Source organism: Marmota monax, unplaced genomic scaffold (genome assembly GCF_021218885.2).
Source record: "Marmota monax isolate L192 unplaced genomic scaffold, Marmota_monax_Labrador192_F-V1.1 WCK01_AAM20220418_F8-fsc00035, whole genome shotgun sequence".
NCBI lineage: Eukaryota > Metazoa > Chordata > Mammalia > Rodentia > Sciuridae > Marmota > Marmota monax.
This window is the reverse complement of record NW_026691961.1, coordinates 10,385,258-10,404,025: the sequence shown is the minus strand read 5'-3', so window position 1 is coordinate 10,404,025 and position 18,768 is coordinate 10,385,258. Positions and strand designations below refer to the sequence as shown.

The 18,768-nt window shown below is 43.7% G+C and overlaps 1 protein-coding gene across 2 annotated transcripts in view; it reads left to right on the top strand.

The window, feature by feature from the left end:
• The window catches only part of Crebbp (CREB binding protein), a 134,179-nt gene that overhangs the window by 44,923 nt on the left and 70,488 nt on the right, over positions 1–18,768 (top strand). The window contains exon 3 of one of the 2 annotated variants that reach the window (XM_046444143.2): positions 11,203–11,379. The exons of the other annotated variant lie outside the window; for it this stretch is intronic. Coding sequence (XP_046300099.1) covers positions 11,203–11,379 — 177 coding nt within the window. The remainder of the gene's footprint in view (positions 1–11,202; positions 11,380–18,768) is intronic. 2 annotated transcript variants of the gene reach the window in all.

The window sequence follows — 18,768 nt, the reverse complement described above, 5'->3', positions numbered from 1 at the left end:
GTGTGTGTGTATTTTTATTTAGAGACAGGTTCCTACTGAGTTGCTTAGTGCCTCGCTTTTGCTGAGGCTGGCTTTGAACTTGCAATCATCCTGCCTCAGTCTCCCAAGCCTCTGAGATTACAGGTGTGTGTCACTGCGTCTGGCTGTATTTTTCTTTCTTTCTTTTTAAAATTAGTCTTCTCTGTTGTTTCTTCATCCTTTGAAGGTCTGTAATAACATTCTAAAATGAAAATTTGGCCTTCTATAAGAGGTTCAAATAGTGGATATAAATGAATTGCAGGAACAAGAGATTTTTGTCTTAATACTTTTAAAAACAAAGGCATACTTATATATTGGTCTTTCCCCAAGTATATTTGGTTGTCTTTGATTTTCTTGGTGTGATATGCATTCTGACTGTATAAAGGTTCATTTTTCCTTTTTTGGTTGCAGGTTCTAAGAAAAATGTCTAGACCCTCCAACTAGTGCCTGACTAGAACCAGGAATTGAATGCTGGTGACATTTTCTTGTCAGGGAGTACAAGTATTTATCAGTGGATGGCAATCTCTTAACACATTTTAGGATGAGAATGTGGCACTTGGTCTCAAGTGATATGATTGCAGTGGCTGCTTTGTTAACCAGGTGGAAACTTTTCATGTGCTCAGTAATGAGCCATGTTATTCATTTTGTGTTTTTTTGCAAGTAATGAAGATTGAACTGGAGAACAGGCTAGCTTAAATTCTTCCTAGACCAGAGCAAGAGATCAGTAGCACTGAGAGATGTGGTCTTCAAACATTGTCTGGAATTACTGACTTGATCATTTTTGCAGTTTGAGTGCATTCCTGTTTGTTTTTAACTGTAGAAGATCTGTTCATTTCAGAGTCCTACCTGATGTTAGAGCTTATTTTGTGTATGTGTGCGTTCTGCATCTGGAAAGAGACCTTAAAGCTGCCCCAAGAGTGTGCAGTGCCTTTTGTTTTTTCAGAGCATTTTCCTACATGTTGCTGTGCCATTCACGTTGGAAACAGGAAGTCAGAGCAACCCTGTGTGAATGGAGAGCAGGTATATAATCTCAGCTGTAAACAGGTGTCCTGATCTGGTACAAGGAGGTGAGGCTTGGAACACAGAGATAAGGACAGACCAGGGGGAGGTTACAGAGTGCATTTTCCCCTAAAACCAGGTACGGAGAGGGTCTTCATAAATCAGGAGTCATTGTCTGCTTGGCAGCTGTGCTCTCTGGGTTTTCAGGGAATGGCTTCACCTTGGTATTCTGCCCTGCCCTGGGGGTTTCACTGAAACCACAGTAAGCCGAGGAAGGAGCAGCCAGGAGGTGGAGAAGCTCTTGGATCATGTCCTCAGCTTTCAACTGGAGCAAGCCAAGTAACTTTTGTCCTGTTTGTCAGTGTGAGTGATGCTCTCTGAGCCAGTGCTTACCTTTTAAGACGAGTTACCAGCCTTAATAATCTACTCACTCCTGTTCCTTCCAGTCTGTTTTTATGTACATTTAAGTTATTTGAGTAGAGATAGGCTTTGAAACTGCAAGAATAATGGGATATCCAGGCTCCTTCCTTAAGTGTCTCAATACATTCTCATTCTTGCCAACAATGCAGAGCACCTGCAGCTGAGCTTTATGTTGTTATGGCACAGCTCAAGGATGACTTCTTGAGCTCCTTTGAGATCCACCTCAGTCATTGTGGTATCACCTGTTGACAGCCTACATCTTATTTCTTTGTGGCTTGTGTCTCTTATCTTGGACTATGGAGAACTTGGCCCCTTTGTATTGCCTGCCTCCATCACCATTTAGTACCTGTCCCCTGGAAGAGGCCTAGTAGGAGTCACTTTCCTGTTTGATAAGTGTTACGTTACCACATCTTTTTCAAAGAGTGTTTTTATCCCAGGGCAGGGGGACCATGTGACACCTGCTGGGTGGCCTTCTTGCCATGAGGGCCTGTTCCTTGTACAGATATATTCCAATAATAACCATGTTGCAATCTGAATTTGGTAACTAAACATGCTCAGGTGAATTCCTGATCCATTCTGTTGCTTGTTGCTTTCTGAAGCTCACACATCAGATTCAGACAGCAGGGATGGTTGTACCCCTGATGCACTAGGAGCCAGTTGTGTGATTGCCGAGATGGCGGACTATTAGACAACAGACAATTCTAAGTGTCCTGCTTGTTTTTGTGTTTTGTTTTTTTTATTTCTTTCATCCCAGCCTTCTCTGCGAAGACTGGTGGTAGATGTCTAATAGCAATGGCTAAGCCTCATTTATTTGGACTTTTTTGGTCACATGAATAATACATTAGAGCAAAGTGTGACAATTTTGATAGCCATGTTATAGTCAGGGTGCATTTGATTTAAATTGCCACCCCAGAGTAATCTCTTGACAGTCACAATCAGTTTAGTCTAAGTAGTTGTATCCAGTGTCTGCTGACGGCTTCAATTAATACTTTAAATACAACCCTACAGCTAAACAGTGGGTCAGTCATTTGTCATTATCGACAGTATGTTTGAGTGGAGAATGACTTTAAAAACCAGTTTTTCCTCCTTAAAACAATGCTTTGTATAGATGTTTTGAATGATATAAAAAAGAAAATAAACACTCCAGAGTAACCACTATTAAACATTTTAACATTCTTTTCTCTTTATTGTGTGTGTGTGTGTGTGCGTGCTTGCGCTACAGGATTGTGTCTTTTGTGTCCCTCTTTTTTTTTTTTTTTTAAATTTAAAGGAGCTTTTCCCTTGCCAGTAATCAAGAGTGACTTGCAGTCACACAGCCAGCTCACCAACCCCACCAGTTCCTTTTGCCCTAATGCCTTGAATGTGATCTCTCTGTGAACCAGGTGTTAAGCTAGCTCCAGGCTTCCTCAGAGTCTCCTCATCAATATCACCTGTCAGGAGGACTTGATTTAAGATATTTTCCTGTGCCAGCTGTATTTTTGATAGGACTTTTCACAGCTCAGTGTTTTATAAGAAGTTGAGCCACAGATGTTTTGAAATGACTGTACTACTCTGTGTGTGCTTTACCCTTCTGGTCATGGTGTTCTGCGTTCTAGGGCCGCCGCCTTCTACTCATCTTCCTCTTGCCACCCTAGCCAGGAGGCTTTCCAGGAGGAGGTGACACAGAACCTGAATTGAGGATGTTCCCGAGGTTGTCTTCTAGGGCTTATCCCCTTGTACTGTTTCCTTGCTCTCATGGTAAAGTTGACAGCCTGTTTCAAGAACTCATTCTGGTTTCCTGTTCCATTGGAGAGGGGGTGCCCAGTTCTCGGAGTGTCACCTTACCTTTTCCTTTGGCTCTTTTCCTCTCACATCTTCTTTCAGGTTACCCTTTTTTACTTTTCCTTGCTGTGGGTTCCTTTATTACCTTTACTCAGATAACCTTGTTCCTTTGTGGCTTCCTCTGTGTATGTTTTCTATCATTGTCATCAGTGAATGAATTGTCAATCTCCGGAGGAAGGTGCATTTCTGCTTGTCATGAGAGCTCTCTGCTGCAGAGGATTTGGGGTACATGCTTATTAGTTCATCTAGCGACTTATGGCCAGCTCTCATCTCTGCTTCATTGTGCTATAGTTGAGCTTCAGTGTTAATTAAAAGAATTTTTATAGATTCTCTGTTTATATTTGAAATGATTTTTTTTTTTGTTATTTCCCCTCCCCCTGTTTTCCTTTCTTTATTGTGTAGGGTATTGAACTCAAGGCTTTGTGCACACTCTACCACTGAGTCATATCCTCAACCCTTTTTATTTTGAGACTAGGTCTGGGTTGCCCAAGCTGGCTTTGAATTTGAAATCCTCCTGCCTCAGCTTCTTGAGTAGCTGGGATTATATTATCAGCATGTGTGCCGCTATGCCTGACTATTCCCCTTACCCCCTCTTCCCCTTTACTACTTCTCCATTGTCACTGTGGGTTAGGCCATACAGGGATGGACTGGGTTGGGCTAGGAATTGTTAGTCCTGAAGAGGCTGCTCCTCTGTCCAGAGAATTAGGATTTGAAGGAATTGGGAAAAATAATCTACTAAGCTTGATCACTCTTTTTGGTTTGTTTTGCCTCAGATTGTGCTTTCTGTAAAGTATTCAGGACATGGATGCAGAGGCACAGAGCTATGGAAGCTTTGTCCTTTTGCTGTGTGGACTACAGGGAGTGCTCCATGAAATCCTGCTTTTCTGGAAAACTCACCGGCCATCACAGGGGCCCTATATAGGGTAATGCTGGGGTGAGGTCTTTCAGGACCAGGTAGACTCAGGACCTCGAATTGTTACTCCCCTCGAGTAGCTGCTTCTCCTAGGAGTCCTAACTGAGTGCTCTCCAAGGTGGCAGCTGTAAGAATGGGGTCAAGTGCCCAGGTGCTCTTGCCCAGTTCTGCACCAGGGGCACTCTGGCCAGCTAGTGCTGCCTGTGGCATTATCAGTGGTGGCCTCTGTCCTTTACTCTCCATTTGCCAAGTTGAGGTGCTGGAAAGATTCCAGGAGCAAGCGGTGACAGCGGACAACTGAATACAGTCGTGTCTTTCCATGAAAACTGCTTTTCTTGGCTTCCTTCCAACACTGGTAGGTTGCCAAAAGAAAATGCTTTTGGCTTTACAAATGATGTGGCCATAGTTTCAGTTAGTTCTGGTTCTTCATGTCATTGAAAAGAATGAATACTTTGGCCCTCAAATGGTTTACAAATACTTGGTTATTACAAACTGAATGGTGGTGTTCTTACACACCTTATATGCATTTGTAGTTTTTAAGTGTATTCCAGTGATTGGGGAAGATGTTGAAAACCTCAACTCAACAAACTTGTCAAGGCAGGCTGAACCGTGTCTAAGAGTGCTTGTGATGGCGTGGTCACTTATGAGAAGGAGGCACATCAGTTTTTTTCTTCATGAGAGCATTCTTGTTCAATTTGTCCACATTTTGGTATGAATCTCAACCCAGGGATGTTAGATCAGGGTAGTTTGATTACATTGCTTATGATATATTCTTAGTTTGAAGTGAATATTCTGAATTAATTGTTTTTAAAGCTAGAAAACAAGCGAGGGTAAAGACTGGAAAAGCTGGTAATGCACCAGGACAGTTTGGAAATAGTGGCCTCTTGAGTATCTGTATAAGGAGTAAACTCACAGGGCTGTCACAGGGCTTTTGATGTTGCTGTGAGCACATGTCATGATTAAATGCAGTGAGTCCACCTGGCCTGGCTGCCCACTCCTCACCATCAGTGTTCCTGGAAACTTCTTTATTTCATTTATTACCATAGGTGTACTTAGAAATATAAAGTATAAAGCGACCCGTCCCAAAGTCTCAGAATAATCATGGTGCTGGAGCAGCTGACACTTCTGGGTGCTTCACATGTGAGTTTGTGTCATCTGCACACAGCCCTAAGAAGTACAGTTATCTCCAGTTTTCAGATGTTAAGATCACGGCACAGAGAAATTTAAATAAATTTCCAAAGGTGACATAGTAAGTGGCTACTAAGTAAATATCCCAAGTCCATATATCTGACCATGAGGTTGTCCCACTTCTCTGAATAAAATCGTACCATCACTGTGTTCCAGGAGAACTTTTTCATCCCCCCCCCCCCCCAAAAAAAAATGGGCATTGTGCTGGCTTTGTCCCATGGCAGTAGTTTGGTCTTTGTAGACAGAGCCCATGTCTCTGGCCGGTGGTACTCATTCAAGTCCAGTCTGCTTGGAGGGCCTCAGTGGAAAGGGGACACCCTCATGGTTCAGGGTACGGTCTCTGTACTGGAGATGTGTGGAGCTTTGGGATGAGTTCTTGAGCTGATTTGGTGTATTCTGAGCTTTCTGGCTGATCCTTTCCTCATGAATAAAGTGGCAGGTTTAATACCCTGACTTGACTGGTCATCCCCACAAACCTTATTGCTTATATATTCCCCCCCTTATGCTTTCTGACCAACAAAGCTCTGCTTCCTCTGAGCACTCTACTGTGGTGTGGTTTTAAGTGTATTTCAAGGTGTGAGGAAACTGAAGTAGTCAACTTTTGAAAAAGCAGTGTGATTAGTGGTCTCACTGAAACCACATCAAACTCAGCATTGCCACTGGATGTGTTTCCTACGGCCCTGCTGAGTCAAGTGAGGTCCTGCATTGGCAGCACTGTCTACTTGTCCTTCTGCTCCTGCTGGTTGCACAGTATCCCTTCAGGCATTTAGCTGTGTTGGACTCTTTCTGTGAGAGCATATTCCAAGCAGTTTCCTGGAGGAATTGGTTTGTGACTAGGTGGTTTTCATACACAGGCAGTGCCTCTGGGGAAGGAGACTGTGTGCTAAGTCTCCCGCAAGTGACATATGGTCCTGTGAGTGGCACATGGTCCTGTGAGATCAGGATTAGTCTTGTTCTTCCTTGAGCATTGTGGGGAAATTGAATAATGTTCTTTTCCCCTCCAAAACGAATGTCGTACAAAACTTTGCATAGGTGTCATTAACCAGACTTCTCTCTCGTGTCCCTACCAACTGCCCAGGCAGTCCCTACCCATTGTTTCCTCCCAGTAGAGCCTGGACTGCTGTAGTGTGGTCCTGGGTGAAGAAAGTGCCTCTCTGTGGCTTGCTACCACTGCAGAAGCCTGTTCTAGGGAGAAGCTTCTCTTGTGTGATCTGCTTGCACTCTTTCAGTCTCATCTTTCCACTCAGTGCTGGTCTTCCTTAACCCCTAGATAGTTCTCAGATTTCTGTCCACTGCCTTCTTTATAGACTGGGTCTTACTTGATGAATTAGGTGGGAGATGTGAGCAGTAGGGATGTTCCCCTGATTAATGCAATGGAGACAGAGATCTTTCTGCTCTTTAGGGGTCCAGAGCATGTTTTCTTACTAATATTTTAATAGCTGTCATATCATTACAAGTAGAAAATTATATTTGTCCTCTACACCAAAGTAAACAGAGAAGGCTTTCTGAAGTCAGAGATGATGACCACTGAGGCTGATGATTCAGTATTTTGGATCCCAGGTGAGAGGCTCTGGATTAGGGCATGGATGGAACCTTGCACCAGCGCCAAAGATCTGCTGGCCCAGGAGGTGTGGCACAGTTGACCCAGACTGCTCTCCTGTCTTGCTTCCATCACACACAAAACTGTCATTCTGTAAAATCAACTTAAAGGGTATATGCTTATTTTGCCCAACTTTTCAACATGGGTAAGTGAACTGTCAATTCATTTTAGTAACTCAGGTCTGTGGAAGTTCAGAAGATGGTTAGAAAGAGTCCTGCTGTCTTTCCCAGTGCACTCCGACTGCCATCGTGCCCAGCATCACTGACTTGCCCGATGTTCTTTGACCACCTCCTTCCTCGGGGCTGACACATGGGGCTCTGTTTCCTGAGGGCTTGAGGGCAGTGATGTCTTGGGAATGTTCATTTTGGGTTCTTTCCACAAGTACGAAGTACCCACTATGTGCTGATATGAGTTAGAGTTACAGAGGAGACAAATGTTCAAGGAGGGCAGTACTTTTTATCCTGGTTTTGAGTCCAAGACAGACTCAGGATGGGTCATCATAAATATTATTTATGATAGATAATGCCAGTTGTGTAGTGCTCTGCCTCACCATATCTGCCAGAAGAGGAGAAGCATAGTTCACCCTTTCTTCTGCTGTGTTGTTGACTGTCTCTTGATGATATGCCATACATTAGGACCCAAGCTGCTTTTGGCCGTTGGCTGGGTGCTGCTGCCAGTTTGCTGCAGGTGTCTTTGTATCAGTAAGAAAGAATAGAGTGGGCCTTGCTCTTGGGCTCTAAAGGAGCTATGGTTGTCAGGTCTCATAACTTGGTCATGCTAAGTAAGGGTCATTACTGTCCCTCACCCCACCCCATTTCGTCCTTGGGGTGGGTAAGTTCTAGTCTGGTATTCATATCCCCCCTCCCACAATCTTCTCTAGTGTGTTCTTTCCTTATGCACAGGAATTGTAGATTACATATTTTTATTCTTTCAGTGAAGAGACAAGCAGGTGTTCAAATGACTGATACACTTCATCACAGTGCTTTTTTGTTGGACAATTTGGTAGAGCTTAAGGCATTATTTAATCGATTCCATTATGAGAGAGATTTTTTAAGGTTCTTATTGCAGTTAGATTTTTCTGAGATTGAACGTAAATTAAATGCATGAGTATGAAGGGCTGTTTGGAAGGACAGAGTAGAAACACTTAAACACGAAAGGGCCGTTGGAGGGTGCTAGCATTCCATCGTTGTTGACCTGTTCGCGTGTCCCTTTCATAGTCATGAGTACTCCCTGTTTCTTTTCTGTTCTGCTTTTTGGATTTTACTGAAAAGATTATTTCAGAAGTTCTCTAGAAGTCGATAACACCAAGTTTTGATGAACTTCAGTGGAAAATAAAGCCACATTCACTAGATAATCATCAAGTAACTGTATGGAAATTAAATGAAGGTTTTTAATTAATTGAAGTGACATTATGATTTTACTATTTCGTTTTGAGTATATGTGCTCCAAATACACATGTGTTAGCCTAGGCTTGAGGACCACAGATGTTCAATTTGATTAATGAAGAATAGATAAAGAATAAGAATTTAGAAATTTAGAGTCTCAGAAGCAAATGGCTTATCCCTTAAACTTCAACTGAGGACTGGAGTGTGGCCCTGAGTTCTTCCTGACTTTCCCTGGAGACATTTTGGGGTGAGTCAAGGATAGCCTGCTTGAAGGTGATCAGTGGGCCTTTGGAGGACTGTGGCCTCTTTGGCCTTGTTGTTTACTGACCCTGAGCTGACTAAGGAAAGTCTGGGGCCAGACACTAGGTTTGTTTGCTTTTGTCATGGCTCAGGTTGAACCTCTGTGAGGTGGACGTTTCTTATATGCCATATGTGACCTTTGACTTTTGCTGGGGCATTTAACCTTTTAAAAATTCTAACTATGTGGAAGCAGTTTATATCCTATCTGATGTCCAAGGAGAAAAGATGCAGAGAAATTTCCTAAAGAAATCTATTATAGTGCTTCCAAACACAAGGTTTCTCTTTGAAATTGACCATGTAGCAAGTACTGCATAGTCTGACCAGGTGGTATTACCCTACTGACCAGATATACCCATCCCATTTTCTTTACTTTGTCAAAATGATCATTGGAATGCTGTCAGAAATGCAAAGTTTTAGAAGTGGATCTTCAAAACAGGTCAGACATGCTGGGTGCAGTGGCATATGCCTATAACCCCAGCTGCTCGGTTTCCCTTTCTTCACTGAAGAGGCATTTGGTGTGAGTAGAAAGACCCTTCACCATGTACCACCTGCCAGCCACATTGGTTGCTTGATGCTAGTCAAATCCTAATTAATCAGAAACATCCAAATGACATTGATTTCTTGTTTGCCAAATTTGTGGTATAAGGGACAAGCTCCATGGTGAGTAAGAAAGCTGTCTCCTGGTGCTCAGCACTGGGCTTGGCTCACAGCAGAACCTTGGTGAATGCTGTTGACAAGGAGGACAAGTTGAGGAGGGTGACTGAGGTCGTGTATTCTGATATAAGTGGTCCAAAGTAGACAAATTGAGGAATTAGAAAAGTTTAACTGTATAATGTTTGTTAACGTTTTCAAATTCTGGGCCTTTAAGAACTTGCTAACTAGAATTTAGCACAGTACTTTCTGAAAATACATTTACTGCTTCAGTCTGAGTTTCAGATAACACTTGACAGAACCTAGCTGAGAATTTGCTCACTATAGTTTCACATTGATGAACTCTCCTGAGCTGAAGGTTGAGGCTCATTGATGAGCGTGGTGAAGGATTTATGTTTCATTTTACTCACATAGAACACATAGAGCAAAAGTGGTAGCTAGAAAGATATCACTTTCAGAAAGGTGAGAAATGCCAACTCTGAGGGCTCAGGGTAGAGGGAAGCCACCTGTGCATAAGAATGCATAGAGCAATATCTTTTTGGTTGAAGTACTTTTGGTGCTGTGTGTTTGGTTCTGTGTGTAGACCTATTTCAGCAGAAAGGGGACATTTGGAGTTAGCGGTGTTTCACGTTGGTTTGTTAGCAGTGTAGATTTTTAGAGCTGAAAGAAATAACATGGCTTGTCTTGTTCAGACACTCACTTTGCAGATAAGGAGATGGAAATTCCCAGAGGGATCTAAATTACCCAGAGTGGATGTGCTGGTATGTAGTCACCATGTGAGGCTGGTGGTGAGTTCTTGGATGGAAACTCACTCCTGGGGTTCTTTCCTGTCCAGACATCAAACAGACCAGGATGCTAGAAATGTAGAGCAAGTGTTGGACAGCTTGTGAGAAAACAAAGGCAAGTAGCTCAGACATCCAGCTTCTTAATGATTAGTCTTTGTTCCTCCCCAAGGGGACAAGAAAGCATCAGGGTAATGTGTTGGGGATTCCTAATGTACCTAAGGAGGCTGGAACTTATGTGACCTGAGGAAACTGACCTGGGTCTGTGGTTGGTCTCCTGGAGGCGTAGCTGAGAATTCCTCCTTCCCACTCTTGCCTAATCTACCATATATTTAGTTTTATTTCACTTTTTTCTTTCGTAGTAGTGAGGATGGAATCCAGGGATCATGCATACTAGGCAGTTGCTCTATCACTGAGCTATATCCTCGGCCATACCCCCCTTTCCGAGACAGGATTTTATTAAGTTGATGAGGCTAGCCTCAAACTTGTGATCCTCCTGCCTCAGCCTCCAAAGGATTATAGATGTGTATCCATGCCTGGTTTGCTTTAATTTTTTTAAAAAAGATTTATTAGGGGAAATTTCCAGCATGTATACTATTAGAGGGGACGACGTAGTCCTGTCTACTTAGTATATTTGGCAGTTACCAACCCTTGCATGCATGCCCCTCTTGCTGCCACCAGCTACCTTGCTGGATCATTTTAAGGCAAATCCAAGATATCATTTCATTACCAATATTTCTACTTTGCATTTTGAACTAATGAACACTTAGTTCACATCTGAATCAACTCCCTGAGATTCTGGAAGGATACATATCTGGGAAGGAGGAATATGGCTGAGAGTGAGGGAGAAAAGTCCTGCCTCTTTTGGGATAGTGTTTAGGATGGGACATAACTGTTTGAAGCTTCTTCATTAGCCTTCTCCCTGAAGTGATAGCTTTGAGCAACTTGCTGTGTTTATAATCCTGATTGTGGACTCTGATAATGAGCCTTTAGTTTGTAATTGAAATGAGGATTTCATAGGAAATAAACAATTTTTCCATCATTGGATCAAGTGAACATTTCTGAGGCCCTTCCTTTAATGTATGTTTGCATTGTGACAGTTGATCTTACCTGTTTTTGTTTCAGATGGGAATGACTGGTAACACAAGTCCATTTGGACAGCCTTTCAGTCAACCTGGAGGGCAGCAAATGGGAGCCACTGGAGTGAACCCCCAATTATCCAGCAAACAGAGCATGGTCAATAGTTTGCCTACCTTCCCTACAGACATCAAGAATACTTCAGTCACCAATGTGCCAAATATGGTAAGGTGCCCTTGGTGCTCAGTGCTGTGGGACTTGGTGTGGGTGCTTTGGCATATGGATTTTATTGCACCGACAGTGTGTTAAGTGGGTGATAGGAAGATAACCCATATTTCTTATGATTAAGTTACTCTCTAAGTGATCTTTACATTTTCTGTGATGAGCTGACAGCAGGAGGGATAGCCACTCCTCACAGACTTCCTTTGTTTATGAAAAAATATACATAAGTGAATTACTTTACTTTCTTTACAGAATCACCAGAATCAGCAACACTGGCTTTTTGTTAGCTTGCTATTTGTTAGTGATTTGAAGCTATCAGTAAAAGTCCATCAATTTGTGTTATGGTCAAACAAATGACATTTGTCTTCCAACGACTTCGTTTTGTTGATAAGACAGGTCTTGTGCCTGAGTTGATGGATGATTTCACATCTTCATTCTCCCTATAAAACAGGAACTGTCCACGAACCCTCTAACCTAACTAATCAAGATATTAGTGGGAAAATACCTCTTTTTGCACCGCAAAGTAAAATCTTTGTTAATTCAGATCATGGAGGAAGCAATGCCTACTGTGGTCCATCCTCACTGTGTACACCCCAACTGTTGAACATCTGATTTGTGTTTGGTGATTGGTCAAGCCCTGAACAGACAACTGTCTTCTTTCCTGGGCTTATTGCCAGTGGTCAGACCTTCTAAGCTTGCCACTCACATATTTCTGCAGTAGCAATTTGGGAAGTCTTAGAAGAAAGCCAGAGGATTATGTTCAAAAACATTTGTCATCTGCCCTACCCCTGCCTCAGTTCTGGGGATCAAACCCAGGGGCACTTTACTACTGAGCCCAGGCCTTTTAATTTTTAATTTAAAAAACATATTTTTAGCTGTAGATGAACACAATATCTTTATTTTGTTTGTTTATTTTTATGCGGTGCTGAGAATCAAACCCAGTGCTTCACACATGCTAGGCAAGTACTCCACCACTGAGCTACAGCCCCAGCCCTGATTTTTAATTTTGAGACAGGGTCTTCTCCTTAAGTTACCCAGACTGGCCTCAAACTCATGATTTTCTTGCCTCAGTTTATTGAGTAGCTGGGATTACAGATATGGGCCACTGTGCCTAGCTTTCCTTTCTCCTTTAAAATTCTGTTTGAGGTTGGGAATGTAGCTCACTACTAGAGTGCTTTCCTCCCATGTGCTAGTCCTGGGGTTCAAGCACCACAGGGGAGAAAAAAAAATCTGGCTGCTGGCCCCACTTCACCCTCTCTTCTTTACCTACACCTGACTAATACAATCCCTCTACTCTGCCAGCCTGGGCTACTGCTTTGTAGGACTGAATCTGCTGGCTGTGGTCTGCTCATCAAGATAGTGGACAGAGGCTTCTTTCCTTCCTGTACTAGGGCTGCAGGGCCTCTCTGCCCTGGGGACTCTCAGTTCTCTGTTACAGGGCCTCTTGGACCCTTGGGGATATTTAACAGCGTCTCTGGTCACTTCCCATGAGATAGATGCCCATGGCCCTCTCTCCCTACTCCATTTGTAGCAATCAGAAATGTGTCCAGATATTGACATAAGTTCCCTAGGGGCACAGTCTTGTGTGCTCACATACACGTGCGCACACACCCACCATTTGGAACTCCTACTGTGGAGAGTGATTGGGGGAAGCAGTAACAGTGAAGTCTCATTCTTTGGTCTGTCTTTTGGAGTCTAACCATTTCCCTCCCTTACTCTCTTCTCATCTTCCCCTTTCTCTCTCTTGGGCTTCCCAGGATCATGGTAAACTGAGGAAGCATTCTTGTCCACGGGAATTGTGCTGCTTGCTTGGGGGCCACTTTCCCACAAAAGCCCATGTGGACTTAAGGAGAGAGATCTACCATAGATGTCCTCAAAGGGCAAAATTGAGTGACTACTTCTGCTGTTGGCCTGGACCCTTTATTTTGGAGGCTCCGGGATAGGATGAGCTCCCTCACGCCTGGGAGGCAGCATGATCCCAGTGTGGCCTTCAGTGCCCTGCTGGAGGTAGGAACCGGAGTGGCTGGCAGGGAGGTTGGACATGAGCACACATGGTTTGCCTGGCATCTTTTTAAGTGTTCATGCCCTCTGATTAACCTTATTCCTGCAGTGGCCTCGTGAGAGGCATCATTACAGGCCCCATTTTATAGATGAGGACATTAAGTTTGAGGGAGTTTGGTTTGTTCAAGACTATATAGCTTTCTATGTGTGAAGCTCTTTTTTTTTTTGTACCAGGAATTGAACTCAGGGTCACTCAACCACTGAGCCACATCCCCTAGCCATATTTTGTATTTTATTTAGAAACAGGGTCTCCCCGAGTTGCTGAACGCCTCCCTGTTGCTGAGGCTGGCTTTGAACTCCTGATCCTCCTGTCTCAGCCTCCCAAACTGCTGGGATTACAGGCATGTGCCACCAAACCCAGCTGTAAAGCTCTTTTTAATTAAGTCTGGATGTCATGCTTCAGAAGCCCTGGGTCCCCTGGGAATGCCCCCCTTGCCTGTGCTTACTCGGCTTGTTTGCAGTTCCTCCATTTTGTTTTGTGATCTTCCTCAGATTTTCTCCATTATATCTGGCCTCTTGAAATCCACAGATTTTTGCATTATGCAGAAAAGTGGTTACAGAAAAACTAGGTCTGTTCAATGAAAAAAAGGAAAATAAGCCTTGAACTCACTTGTACTTCTTTTCATGTTTTGGGTAACCTTTGGAATTTGACTAGATTTGGTACCAGTTTAGGTATGAACTTTGATGCCAAATTACGTTGTACCAGGTCAGGCTCTGATGGAATAATTTAAGTTACATGGTCATTGACCTAGGAGCTCTTGCTTTTCTGTCTTTTGGGTTTCTACAGGATTCCACCTTTGCTGAGTGGTGTTAAGAAAGGGAAGGGATGGGGTCTTTCTGTTAATTTGTCCCATTTTGGGGGTCCTTCTATGTGCCCGAGTACTGGTGTGGGCATCCAGAATACAGGTGTGAATGTTGCAGGGTATGCTCCTCTTTCGTGAAATTAGGACTGCAGTCGTGACAGAAAATAAGTAGAAAACTGTGGGAGACCAACCTTACACGGGACTGAGTCACACTCCCTGGCTGGGTGCTGAGGCGCTCAGTCACAGAAATATGGCAGAGATTTCCCCACCCTTCTTGGGTTCCAGGGTTGGTGTCTCCTGCATGGATGTGTCTTGCTACAGCCCCATGGGTGAAGCTACGCTCACCTGTTCCTTTGTAATATAACCCCTTGCCCTGTTTATGATAGAATCTTCTATGGAAGTGCCTTGTGTGTGTCCCCTTCTCTTACTGTGCCCTTGGGTGTGGCCTACCCAGGTGTCAGTCAACCTGCTGACAGTGGACATCATGAAGATAGACTCAGTCCCCTGAAACCTGACCCCTTGCCTCATTTGAATAGCTTTTCCTCAATAAAAGGGGTCAGTGTGTGCTCTCGCTCTCTCTCTTCCTGTGAACCCATAAGGTCAGAGGAGCCGTCACAGCGACCCCCAAGAAAAAGGTATTTGTGTCTCTTGTGTGGTTATTTCGTGCAGCCCAGTTAGCCCAGTTCAACTGGAGTGACCCCTGAGCCTTTTAGTCGCGAGAACAGAAACCCGGCCGAAAACTGCACCAAAGTTTGCATAGCATGCAGTGGTTGAAACTAACACAGGAGCCACCTTACATGGAGCCCTCAGAGAAGGCTGCACCGAGAAAGGGGCATTTGATGTCACAGAGGCCCCAGGGCACCAGGAGTGCATTGGCTTGTAGAAAGTGTCAGAAGTCTAGTGCATGGGAAAGATGACTCTTGGGGAGGGGAAAAGGGATATATGAAGCTCAGGGCCAAGTAGGAGCCAGCCAGAGGGCTCTTGGATAGAAGGAGAGACCTTGGCTTGCAGGGAAATGATCTGCAGTCTTAATACCCTTCAGAGCCTTTTCTGGCTGCCAGCTGGAGAGGTTGAGGATGGAGTGCACTGCCAAAGGCTGGAGGAGCTACTGGCCTAGATGTGGTTGGATGCACTGGGGGTATGGGAGACTAGCTGAGGTTTGCCATTTGGGTAGCTGTATGGGAGACATAGTGAAAAGTCTTTTACGGAGCTGGTGGAGAGGACAGAGGGATTAGTGCCTTTGGGGATACTAATGGATTCCCAAGAGGTGGAGAAAGCAGGTAGGCATACAAGTAGAGCAAACACTGGCCTTCTGGGAGTCAGCAGTGCTCACAAAGCACACAGTGCACTCACAACTCTAGGGTGAATAATATGACCCAGGGAGAGCACTAGACAGCCTGGCTAGGGAGGACATGAAGGAATAGCCAGCAAAGGGGATAGTACGGGAGTAAGTCACCACAGCTAAGAGAAGACCTCTAGGCTGCAGGAAATGGTAGCTGCTGAGAGGCTGAGTAAGATAAGGGCAGATGGCGTCATTAGAGAGTGAAGGTTGATCTGTGGGGAGCACAGTCTGCCATTGAGAGATGCAATCTACATGCACAGAGACCTGGGGACCAACAGCCTCTGTGGCCACCCCTGACACTCCCAGCCTCCTTTCCCGTAGGCTGTGTTGCCAAGAGCACTGAAAGGGTTAGTTCCTCTCTTGGAAATAGCATCATTCTTGAGGACTTTCTCAAAAGGAAAGTCATGCTTCAGAAGCTGTGAGTAGCCAGGCACAGTGATGCATGCCTATAATCCCAGCAGCTTGGGAGGCTGAGGCAGGAGGGTCGTGAGTACAAAGCCAGCCTCAACAACTTAGCAAGGCCCTAAGCAACTTAGTGAGACTGTCTCAAAATAAAAAAAGGACTGGGGATGTGGCTCAATGATGAAGTGTCCCTGGGTTTAATCCCAACTACCAAAAAAAAAAAAAAAGAAAAGGAAATGTATATTTTCTTAAATTTTCAGATGCATCTCATTGTGGCTCTTATCTTTGGCCGTTCTATTTGAAGTCTCTTACTTTATATAGATTTAGAGGTTTGTTAAAAATATCCATATATTATTTCATAACTCTTAGGTGCACCTTTTTTTGCTTACTTTTCTGCAGATGTACATCTCTGAAGTCTGTGTGTATTAGACCTAGTCAAGTCTTCGATTTAATGACATGCAGAATGCATGCGGTTTGACTTGTTCATAAATTGAATTAATAGAGTGACATAATTATTAAACAAGCTTACAGTTTATTAGGATAGCATAAGTAGATGTAAGAATTTAGAAATTAAATTTTTTTGACAAAGGAAGAGGAGCAGGCTTTGTGGGGGAGAGGCTGAGTCACCCTTTTAGGTTGAGTTTGAGGTGTGCCAGACCTGTCTTTGAGCAGGAAGTGCATGCTGGGAACTCAAGCCCTACAAGCAGGCAGGGATGAACAGGCCATTTAAGAGCAGTTCTTTTGGAAGAGGTGCCACTTGACTCTTGGTGACTTTGTCCTATCTAAGCTTCAGCTTGGACTTTCTGCCACTTCCACAGAGTGCTCTTTGGAAGTGGGACTCACCTTTGACCGAGAACATTTTTTTTTTTAAATACTTTGTTTTTTTTTTAAAAGAGAGAGAGAGAGAGAATTTTAATATTTATATATTTTTTTTAGTTATCGGTGGACACAACATCTTTGTATGTGGTGCTGAGGATCGAACCCGGGCCGCACGCATGCCAGACAAGTGCGCTACCGCTTGAGCCACATCCCCAGCCCCAATACTTTGTTTTTTTAAGTTTTTTTTTTTTTTTTTTAGAGAGAGACAGAGAATTTTTTAATATTTATTTTTTTAGTTATTGGCGGACACAACATCTTTGTTTGTATGTGGTGCTGAGGATCGAACCCGGCTGCGCACATGCCAGGCGAGCGCGCTACCGCTTGAACCACATCCCCAGCCCCGACCGAGAACATTTTGTGACCAGAGGGGCCTTGTCTCCAGGTTTCCCCATATGGTTTCCCACGGAGTTATTTCTGATATGGAGTTCCTGTGTGGACTTTTTAAAGAAAAATTTAAACGACATCATGTGATGATTCATCAGGTGTGCTGCTTGTTTAAAACTGTGGTGGGAAACACCTGTGATCCCAGCAGTTCAGGAGGCTGAGACAGGAGGATCACAGCTTTGGGGCCAGTCTCAGCAACTTAGCCAGATCCCATCTCAAAATAAATAAATAAACAAACAGACAAACAAATAAATAAAAATAAGGGCTGGGGATGTAGCTCAGTGCCACTGGATTCAAATTTTAAAAAAATGCAAAAATGTTCATGAAAGCAGAGTTATAGGTTTTTTTGATTGTGTGTCAGAGTATTGACGTGGAGGTTTTAGACAAAGGCCTCTGGCAGCTGCTGACTGACGTCTCTAAACAGGAAAGTGTGGCTGGTGGCAGACTGTTCAGGCAGTTGAAGGTTGTGGAGTGTCTTTTCTGTCCTGCTGGAATAACCTGGCTGGGGCAGTGACATTGGCAGCATTTGAGTGGCAAACCATAGGCAACAGGCTTTGCTCAGGTGGTTCACACAGCTGTAGCTGTCTTTTGTATGTCAGTGGTTCCTGGGCCTCACCTCGTCCTCTGACTCAGAATCTTTCAGGAGGAAAGTTAGGAATATCTCAGTTTTTTGTGGCCACTCTGTGAAACTTCAGGTTTTTTCTTATTCAGTTTCTCAGTTTATGGTTCTTATTTCCCAATGATGTAATTTACATAATTCTCAAGTAGATGATCTGTAGTCCTTTCACTGGAATCTGCACTTTAAAATAGCCCCTCTGGTGATTCTGATGTAGAACAAAGCTCACGAGAGCCACTGTGTGTGAAATGTCAGTGGCCAAGTGGCCTCCTGTGTGCTACAGAGTGAGCTTACCTTGTGGGTCTTGGTGTCCTCCTTAACCTTAATACTTCAAAAGCCTTCACCATCCCCCCTGCCAGCTACGTTCATCATGTTCTCATCGTTGCCTTTCCCTTGGGTCTAGTCTCTAATGACTGGGGGATCAAGGTGAAACTGCATGAAAGGCCAGGACTCTCTTTGTCCTTGTCTTCAGTGGGCTCATTTCATGGTGTAGATTTTTTCCCACAGATGCTAAAGTTCACCATTCTTTATGTGAAAATCTGAAGACTGCTGCTTGTCTAATGTTTGCCTCTGTCCACTAGGGAGGGTGCTTGCAGAGTTCTCCCGGGGTGACCAGGCAGTAGTTGTGTTGCCACCTTCCCGTGACAGCAGCTCTGTGTAAAGCCACACTGCAATTGTGAATGTGTCTCACTGATCAAATTGGATAATGTGGGGAAATATTTGAATGAAGCCTTTGACCATAATTGTTAATAATTTAAATGTTTGTGTATTTTTAAGAATTTATATCTATTTCTTCTGTCATACTGGCTCCACCTGTATCATGAAAATTGCTGAGAAAATAAGTATGCAGGACCTTCAAAGAATAACCTTTGGTCTAAAATTCTTAACAGTAGCTTAGTGTAAAT